The sequence below is a fragment of the Pygoscelis adeliae genome, unplaced genomic scaffold (genome assembly GCF_000699105.1).
Source record: "Pygoscelis adeliae isolate BGI_AS28 unplaced genomic scaffold, ASM69910v1 Scaffold327, whole genome shotgun sequence".
NCBI lineage: Eukaryota > Metazoa > Chordata > Aves > Sphenisciformes > Spheniscidae > Pygoscelis > Pygoscelis adeliae.
In genome coordinates, this window is record NW_008825300.1 from 156,287 (window position 1) to 166,902 (window position 10,616).

At 36.6% G+C, this 10,616-nt stretch overlaps 1 protein-coding gene across 1 annotated transcript in view; it reads left to right on the top strand.

Moving 5' to 3' along the window:
* GJD2 (gap junction protein, delta 2, 36kDa) overlaps nt 1-1,016 on the top strand; it is a 10,477-nt gene extending 9,461 nt beyond the window's left edge. Inside the window, exon 3 of the mRNA XM_009329986.1 lies at nt 13-1,016. Within this exon, the coding sequence (XP_009328261.1) occupies nt 13-856 (844 nt within the window). The 3' untranslated portion in view covers nt 857-1,016. The remainder of the gene's footprint in view (nt 1-12) is intronic.
* Nucleotides 1,017-10,616: the final 9,600 nt, after the last annotated feature.

Here is a 10,616-nt window from a genome sequence, read left to right on the forward strand (position 1 = left end):
TCTCTGTTCCAGGATCCTGCTGACCGTGGTGGTGATCTTCAGGATACTCATTGTGGCCATTGTAGGGGAGACGGTGTACGATGACGAGCAAACTATGTTTGTCTGTAACACGCTGCAGCCAGGCTGCAACCAGGCTTGTTACGACCAGGCTTTCCCTATTTCTCATATAAGGTACTGGGTGTTCCAGATCATCATGGTGTGCACTCCCAGCCTTTGCTTCATAACGTACTCCGTTCACCAGTCTGCTAAGCAGAGGGAACGGAGGTACTCCACTGTCTTCCTCACCTTGGAGAGGGACCAGGATTCAATGAAGCGTGAGGACAGTAAGAAAATCAAGAACACGATTGTCAATGGGGTGCTGCAGAACACCGAGAACTCCACCAAAGAGGCAGAACCTGACTGCTTAGAAGTGAAGGAAATCCCCAATCCTGCTATCAGAACTACAAAGTCAAAGATGAGGAGGCAAGAAGGCATTTCTCGATTTTATATCATCCAAGTGGTCTTTCGAAATGCCCTAGAGATTGGATTCTTGGTGGGACAGTATTTTCTGTATGGATTCAATGTCCCTTCCATGTACGAATGTGACAGATACCCTTGCATTAAAGAAGTAGAGTGCTATGTCTCTAGACCCACTGAGAAGACTGTATTCTTGGTATTCATGTTTGCTGTCAGTGGGATTTGTGTGGTGCTCAATTTGGCAGAACTGAACCACTTGGGCTGGAGAAAGATCAAAATGGCAGTGAGAGGAGTACAGGCAAAAAGGAAATCCATATACGAAATCAGAAATAAGGACCTGCCAAGGATGAGCATGCCTAACTTTGGCAGGACTCAGTCAAGTGACTCAGCTTATGTGTGAGGCTGTGACAGAACTGAAACGCTGTGCCAGGTGGAGCAGACCCAGACACCATTAGAGAAAGGTACATTGCTTAGGCAAGCATTTTATCAAACCACCAAGACAGCCATTAAGGTATTGGATCTGCACTTACTGAACTAGCTGCAAAAAGCAGTGCTATGTAAAAGACTGAAAAAACAGCTATAAAACCATGCTTGATCTAGCCTTACAGCACCGCTACTATTATTCGTACTTTTCTTTCTAATGATTGGGTGTCACCTGTCGGTGGAGCGGCTTTTTGGTCATCATTAGAATAAGTTTACAGTTTGGACTGTCTGACTAATTGTTGTAAACGTGTAGAATGTTCATATTAAAAATCTGCAAGGATACTCTATATGGGGTGGGATGGGGTGGGGGAAACTGTTGCAATGTGCAGATGTAAGCATGTTTTAAAAGGAGGGTAATTGCACTGTAAGGAACCTGACCACAACTCAATGAGGATATCTGCTTTCACCTATCTCACAGATGTCTTACATTATTTTGCTTGGCTGAATCACAGAGTTTATTCCTGGTGTGTATTACTAGCTATTTTCTATGATAGTCTGTGCATCAATTAGGTATGCTGAACAATAAATGCTGAACATAATTTTGCCATTTTTTTGTTTACCTGTCCACACACACACACACACACACACACCAGAGACCTTAATCATCTTATATTAGTTGTGATCTGCAAAATAAATCAGTACATTTCAGTTCATTCCCTAATATGTGCATGAATAAGATGGAGTTGGTTCATGCCAGCCAAGTTATGTATTTACCTACAATTACCTATGATGACACACATACCAAAGGAACAGAGTTCATTGCTTTGAACTGTGAATATATCACCTTCTCTCTGCTCTTATTTATATAAGTGCCATACTTGAAACATCTAACTCTGTACTTAGTCAAAAGGTTGTCTTGGGATACCAGCTGGAATAAAGTGATTTTATACTCTCCTTTGTTTATTTTATGCTATTTGTCTAGTCATTGCAATGGTGTAAAAAGCAGCTAAAATCTCTATTGATAAATAAAGTACTTGCCTTTTTTTGTAAGCCAGAGAGATTTGTTCTTCTTTATTATTGTATACAATTGTAGAAACATACAGGGTCAAAATACGTGACCTACAGCAATTATTTTTCAAGGTTTAAAGTGTCTTGTTGATATTCTAAACTCTAAGTGACAAAACCTGGGAAATCAGGACTATTTGTTATGTCTGTTTTCTTCCTTAAGCAAGCTTTCTCTGTCTTTAAAGTCTGATCCAAAGCCCACTGACACTAGCAGCCGCCTTTCTGCTGACACTAAGGGCAACACAGTTGGCTGCCAAGGTCAGTCTGGGAACAGCCAGAGCACATTTACCTTTAAATGAAACAATTGCAGCTTTTCATCAGGGAATCCAAATACTAACCTCAGCTTTTCTGCCTTAGAGCTGGTTCAAGAAATACACAGTTCATGTCCCATCAACTTACTGGTAAGCCACTGGGGCAGTCACAAATAAATCTCTGTTAACAGCAACCATTTTAATATAGGATACTGAGTTTTTCTTAAGGACCTTATTTAATTCCCTCTGAATTCAACAGAAAATATTCCACTGGCAACAGTAGGAGTTGGATCAGGACTAAAAAAAGATACAAGTGCATTCCTAACTAAACATTATCTGTCCTTTAAAGAAAAGGGCCAAAATGGTGCTGGAAAATTTTGGGATAGTTTATAACGTAAGAAGGAGACAGGGGCTCAGGGTCACAGAGGGCCTTTTGATTGTATTTTATTTCAAGCCTAAAAATGGATTTTATTGTACTTTGGCTTGGAGATAATGCATATAAATCTTTTCCTCTTGGCTTACAGTAAATACCTTAACGTTTCATTCTTGTGGTTTGCCAGCATTGTCACTTAAAAAAATGTGAATTAATTCTTAGACAGTGTATTCATTATCACTTTCATCTGTGGTCTTTTTTTCTTCCACTGTGAAACATAAAAAGACTTTGAGATGTGCCATGTTTTTAAAGATTTTTAAAATATTTTCCTTATGTATAAAATGAACAGTTTTCCCAATTTGATTCTAGAAACCTACAAAGATGGATTTCTCAAATGATTCTTTGCCATATAAATGCACACTGATAGAGCTAGTTGACTGCATGCTCACTGGAAAACTGCATGTTATTTTTAGAAGGACAACATGGCAGCTAAAATCTCCATCTGCAATATAACAAGCTTCTGAAGATTATTATTTGACACACAAATCCAAGTCTGATTTTCATTTTGCAGAGTCCTGGGATGGTTTGCAAAATCTCCTTTTGAATAGATACTGAAGGGAAAAATGTTGTTTGACAGTCATAAGCATTGTTTTAATGTTGAAGAAATGGGAAATTGTGTGCAAAGGGCTTGATCCAGTGCCAATTAAAGTTGATGGAAAAAACTGATACTGAATCCACTGGGCTTTGGTTCAGGTTCAGCATAATTTCCTGTTAGGCAGAAACCTTAATGCAAGTTATTTCCAGTGGCTGCATAGCAGTGTTTAGTCAAACTCTAGTGAAGGTGCGTGTCTTGATAGCTGTAAGGTTTTAATACCTTAGAATTCTTTAGATAAGACCAAGAAAGGATCTGTTTAAAATAGTCAATGCCAGTGACTCAGTTCATTCAATTATTTTATGCAGTTGCACATTTTGTACTCTAGTAAGTTGGGATTCTTCAGAATTTTCCTAAGAGAAATATATAAGGAAATGCAAATGTTAATTTATGCAACAGGATCAGTGATAACATAGGCAAAGACTCATATTTTGATCAACAGAAATGCCATCCTTCATATTTACACTAAATAGAATATGGCTTTTCGTATTTCAGAAGAGAAATGAAACAGTGTCAAGAGATCAATTGTTATAGCCTTCCTTTTCAATTGTTATTTTTCATTTCTTACCAACTACTTATTTGTCATGGACAAGAGAAATATCGCAAACACTTTTTTTGTCAATGTATCACGTGAGAGTCATATGATTAGTGCTAATGGACTGTTTGCATGAAAGCTGACTATTCATTTACAGAATAAATGCTTTAAAATTGTCACGGTAATGGAAAAGTGTGTTAAGTGAACAGAACTGATTGAACATGAAGCTGAAGGGCACATTACTGGCCACTTAGGTCTTGCTCCTGCCTTGATGAAATGAATTAGTCTTGCCATTGACATCTACGGAAGAATCAGACATTAAACATGAAAATTGAGTTCATGTTTGTTTTATTCATTGTATACCCTGTTTTGTACTGGTGGACAATATTGTATGTCATCGTTTGTGCAAACATAAAAATTATGTTCACTAAGCTCTTATGGAAAACTGCAATAGAATTTAATACACTATCGGTTCTGTGGAATTCTAAAATTTAGTTAAAATAATGATTTCATTTTTACATAGGTTTGATCTTGTGCTTCTCGAACCTGTGTGAATTTCAAAAACTATTTACATAGGGGTTTTGAAGCAGGTGTATATAAAAGTTGCAATGAGATTCTATAAAAAAAATTTTTAAAAATTAGGAATTTTTTTTAATAATGAAAACTAGCTACATTTTTACATGGGGAAGCTGAATTGACTGTTCCCATAAATAGTTCAGTTTTAGAGACCACTGACTTTGAAGAAATGTAAGGGTTTTCATCTTTCTTAAGGAAAATCTGAAGAACAAAGAGATCAACTACGATGAATGAATCATGGAAGTGGTAAGATGGATTTTAGTTTGTTTTATGCTAGAGAAGTCAGAAACATTCAGAAACTCCAAAGCGGGCTCAGTGCTGTCCTGCATTGTATCTAATAGGGTAGGACATGGCTGTTGCTATGTAGAACCATAGGAAAAGTTATACATGAAATGTTAAGGTTAAATGTGAGGAAGAATTCTTTTTATCCACATCTAAAAGAACACATTTCTTGTAGGGCAAGAGGATGGACCAGGTGGACATTGTCCCTGCATCCTTCTGGCTTTATTTTGTTTGAATATAAATGTTCCACCTTACTCCGTCAGTGAAACAGGTTAGAGGCTTTTGTTCGGTGTACAAGTGTAGAAATGGGAATAAAAGAATTGAGACATATGAGGAGAAAACAGGCATACGTTTTCCTCATTTAGAGTCCGGTCTTGTTCTTCATGAATTCAATGATGAGACTGTTTTCTGTGGAACCAAGTCAATTTCCAGCTGGGGGAAAACTCAGTTCCATTATTTAATGAGATTAACAGGAGAGATTACACCATTTCTGTATTGCACACCCATCCCTGGGCTTTTTGGGATACTTCTCCCAGAAATTCTATTTTATTGTAAGCTTTCAGAAAACATACTAGCTTAGTATCAGCTACTAACACCAGATTCTGAACTCCACCGTCCTCCCAGTGAAACTCTGATAATATCTCTGTGAAGAAAAATTGCACTAGGAAGTGCTTCATAGTATGTCTATTAAAATGTACTAAAGAAGTCAATCAGGAGTCAGCAGCCCATGAAATAAGTGCAGATATGGAGAATTCCATAGCACTGCATTAATAATAAACCATACATATACATGTGTATGTATAAACAGCTAAATATATGCAAGATTGTTAAGAGAATTTTACCTAAATTATATTACTGTGTTACAGATTGAATTTCAGAGATGGATACAGAAGAAATCACATATCCAAAGACAGTGAAAAACTGTGCAAGTAATGCCCAGGCATGTATTCTTACAACTACGTGCAATGACCTGACCGGATATCTAACATGCAAAGAACCCCAGCAATCACCCTTTTCCTGTGAAATTATGGGGCTCTGGGCTATACTAATTGCTTTAGCAAGGTTAACTGAGCAGCTATGTAGCTAAGTTATAGCTAAAAAGAGGCTTGCCTTCATTGCATTAAAATCTATCAGCTTTTTTCTAGTGGTGACTGAAATACAGGATGAATCAGATCTCTAGCTTGTGGAAACACACATGTACAATGACTGTCTGATGTCCCCTCAAAGTGAGAATCTCTCCTATATTCAACAGAATGTGAAAGTAAGGTAATTTTCTACTAATCTACCTCTTTTTGGGTATGTGGTGTGGCTGGAAAGGACAGAGAAAGGTTACCAGTACCTGAAGAATAATTAATACATCCTAAAGTGATTAAGCAATTCTGGACTTTTAGTTTCTTTAACTGAAAACAACATTTGCTACACATGATTTCTCTATAAATATATTTCATGGTACATATTTAAATGTAACTTTCATTTTTGAAATATTTTATTAAGCTTCTGATGCAATCATGATCAATATTTTCATTTTTTTTCCCAGAGAAATGTCAAAAGATTGCTGGTTGAAATTGACTCAGTCTCTATTTTTTAAAAAGTGTTATTAATAGTTAATCCTATATTTTAAATCTGTTAACAAAATATTTTTTTGGAGGAGCGATAAAGTAAATAATTATTTGCACCAGTAAAGCAGCATTGCCTCTAGAAGTGATGGTTTCCTTTTCAAAGACAAGCTTTATTGGTCAAATCTATAAGTTTCTTTTAAAAATTAACATTGAGCAGGGATTTTATAACATATTAGAATTACAGGTTGTGAGGAGGTAAGATTAAGGAAGCATATATAACAGCATAATTGGGAAAAAAGTAAGGATTTGTAAGTATTAAGGGAAAACAGGTGGGCTGTGGACTTGCTTTTCTCTACTTATTATGCAGTTTAGGGATAAAAGCATGTTCAGAACACATTCATGAGCAAATATACAAGATTCCTTGCATTATCTCTTATGTAAGCAAAACAATTCTAGAAATTATTTACAAATATTTTCCAGCTTTTCTTTGAAGAATCTAAATGGTACATTACACTGTCCACAGCCATCATGAATACTAATGTCCCTAGCTTCACCCTTAGCTTTAGTGAATTTAACATACCTGGAGGTTTTTTGAAATGCATCACTTTCTTCACTACTAGTCTGCAATGCAAACCATTTTGCCATCAGAAAATTTGCCCATCAGAAAACACAGTACTTGTCATGGATATCTAGCAGACTTAGATGGAGCGATCAGACTTCAAGCTTCACATTAAAGGGTGGCTTGTGACGAACGTGCGTTATGAATGGAGTCACGGCGTGGTCAGAACAACTTAAATTTAAAGGGGCTTTCACATTTGCACTACATGTGATGTACTAGAGATTCAGGTGTTTTGAAGAAAGATAATGTCCATAGGAATTTCTTTACTTTGTCCTTTGAAAAAAGAAAATAAAACCTGCTCTAGCAATGTCCTTTGTGTAAGAATGTGTATAATTCTATATATGTACAGCTTCTCAGAGGGAAGAGTTCACATCTGACATTGTTAAATGCCTACAAGCAAGTGTACTTGAGCAATATTTAGTTTACATATATATAGAGATAATGCATTCAACTCTTTACCACCATTTTCTCACATGCAAGTAGGAATATAATTTGTAAGAGCAAGGAAATAATTTGTTGTATCTACTATATATTTGTAGTAATTTCCCCAAAGTGAAACACTTCATATTTCTACCTCATGAAACTATTGAGGTTTCTCTATTTGTAAAAGGGGTGGAAACACATTTCTAAAAATGATTTAACTTTTTCACATTAATTTCACAGCTTCTTTATTTTTTTTTTTCTGCGTGGTGCAAATTTTCTTGATGTATTCTTCAATTTAATATTCTGGTTATTATTTGGATTGTGTCTCCAGAGATGTGTAATTTTTATGTTTTTCTTTTTTAATTATAATAATTAACTGACATTCTGCACATGTTTTAAGGTATTGTAATTCTTAAAGCGTGTCAGCAAATATAGTCAGTTTTTGTTGCTAAATTTACATGAGGCAGACAATTATGTATCATTGGAATTGTGGGTTTCAGTTAAAAAAAAAAAAACAGAAGGTTTTTATTTATCACTTTCATTATTACTCCATTTTAGGAAATTATGTCTCCTGCATTTATTCATGTAGTTTGTATGTAAGTGGAGACTGAAGATTTTCTCTGCCTTCAGCTATGTCATGTGCATCTCAGATTTTGGCTTACTTTTAGACCAGTAAGACCACAGTGTATGAACAACCAAGGAAATCACAATGCTTAGTGGGACACATCAAAAAAAGAAGAGAATTTTAGAGCGACATTGATCTTCTAAATAACATATACTAAATGAAATCAGTCTTTATGGTTTAACCACACATAAATGAATAGATAACATTGGATATTACCTGCAGTCTTACTAACAAAAAGGCAGTGTTAGTTACTACTGAGAGATTTTTCTTTTAAAATCATTAATTTTTAAATTTCTGGAATGGTTGTTTAAAATTCCCTTGATGCAAAGATTGGAATGTAATTGTGAAATTGGCCCATCTTCTTAAGTTACTGAGGCACAAATGATAAATACATCTGTGTTGATAAAAGACCACTTTGCTTTTACGCACGTGCTCTTCAACTTAGAAGAGTTGGCAGTCAAGAGAGAAGGGACTTTAATTGTACAGTGTTTATTACACTGCAGTAAGAGCATAGACAGATAAAATATTTCCAGTATGATTTTTTAATTTGACAGCATGACTCCTATTAACATTAATGGAGGTTGTACAGCTGAATCTTAGTGTATTAAGTAGAAAATATTCATCCCTGCTGTTTGCTCAACAACTTGACCTTTCTGCTGTGAATTAGTACAATATTTTGAATTCACTTTAAACTAATTAAACTTTGAGGCCCTCCTGTACTTTTCATGAAAACACATATCAGGGAGAAGCTAGCTTGTCAGCATGAGCATATGGTTACCTAAATTTAGCCTACTTTATTGAAAAGGTGTCAAATTCGATACATTGAAACTATCACACCATTGGAATAGCAGCTTACACTTTGCAGTATTACAGGGCTTATAGTGATACACTGTGCCACAGAGCTATGCAGCATTGGACATTTGATTCCTCTCAGTACTGAAAAGCCTATGAATTCCTTCCCCATTTGTTTCAATGACCTTCTGCTTTGAATAAAAGAGAAAAAAAGGAATCATGCCAATAGCATGGTCAGGAGTCTGGCTATGCTAAGGTCCCTGACCACGCTGTCTCCTTAGCAAATGCATGAGCTTCTAAAACAAAAAATATAAAAATGGAACTGTGTTTAGACTGTCAGTCCTAGTCAAACAGGACTTCTGCTCAGAAACTTCCCCTGCTACTCTACTAGAAGACTATGAATGATACTATAGGGCTGTGACAGCTACCGTAAGGCTGCTGCATTTAAATGTAATTAGCACCTGAGTGACCACTGGTCGAGTGCCTGTCTTGAAGATACCTGGTAAAAAGAGCTAAACCCCCCAATTTTTTTTGGCCAGCATCACTCCATGCAACTACCACCATGAGGTAAAACTCTCATTTAAGCAACCGTGTTTTCCCAAAGTTTATCCTAGGACAGCGTAACATATTCTCACAGGAACTAAAAAACACAAAATTGGCTCCAGTCTGTTCAGCAGCATAAGCAAAACCATGGGAGAGAGAGAGAGAGAGGGGGAACAGGAAGAGCTGGCTCTGCCAGTTTTCTGCTGCTAAGGAGAAGTGGGGAAGGAAAGCTGTGATTACTGCTTGTCCTTGCCTTCACCCTTGTCCTCACTTCTCAGAGACGTCTGTCACCTCACATATGCAGCCATTCCCTGGACCCAGCAGCTGTGGTGAGCTCTGTGGTTGTGCCTGTTGTTCTGTCCTGCCTGCTGGTGCCTTTGTAGGGACTGTAATGGGCCCGACAACTGAAAGACCCTGACAGTTGGTAGTTCTTGCTTGTCCAGGGATGGCTTCATTGTTCTTCAGCAAGACGTCAAGCATTTTTCTTGTGCAAGACAGCTGCCTGTAATGTCATGCTTAAGGCAACTCTTGATAATTCATGCATTCAATCCATAGTGCAAAAAAAGTGTTTAATAAATATGAGAGTTATTTTATGAAATTAAGGCTGTAATTTCTCAGTTGCTAAGAGATATACACAACAAAACTTTTTATGTTGGATCATTCATCCAGAAATGGTGACTCATTACAGAACCGATGCATATTTGAAGTTGAATTCTACTGAAGAAAGTGTGAGTGTACTTGTGTCAGTGCCAATTAGAAATCCTTAGCCTTATCTGAAAAAGAAGTCACATGCAAATTAGAGTGAAGAGTAAAAAAAATAAGGGCAACATTTTCTAAAAAGTTCCCTTTTATTTTAAAATAAAACACTACACATAAAAAAGATCTTCCTTCTTTACTTCTGATGTCATAATATGCATTTGTCCCCTTGCAAATTTTTTATAATACTTTTTATAACACCTTCTTCTGGCACTCAGCATACTCAGAGCTCCAGGATAGTTCAACACTGAAGATGAACATACTTAAATACATAAATATCTTCAAGTGAAAAAAGTTAAAGTTCAAAAAGTCTTCCAAAGAAGAAATATATAGTTGACTCTACTGTCTAGAAATAACTTGAACTGTTTTTTAAAACAGAATTTACCAAGAAAAATTTTAAACCAGTGACAGGAGAGACTAACTTAAATTTTCTAAAGAATTGGGGGAGTGAGTTAGAATGTTGGCTAAAAACTATTTAACATATTGTTAGGTGAATATATATTTTGCTGGATCCAACAGCCTTGAAAGAGGCGAGGCTGTCGCAGCTCCATGCCCCAGGTCCAAACAGTAGTGAGGCTGAGCATGTATTCCCAGTAGGCACACGCACACAGTGCACAGATGTGTGCACCACATATATACATGGCTGGCCACACAGATCAGACAGACACACAGAGCACTCACATGGG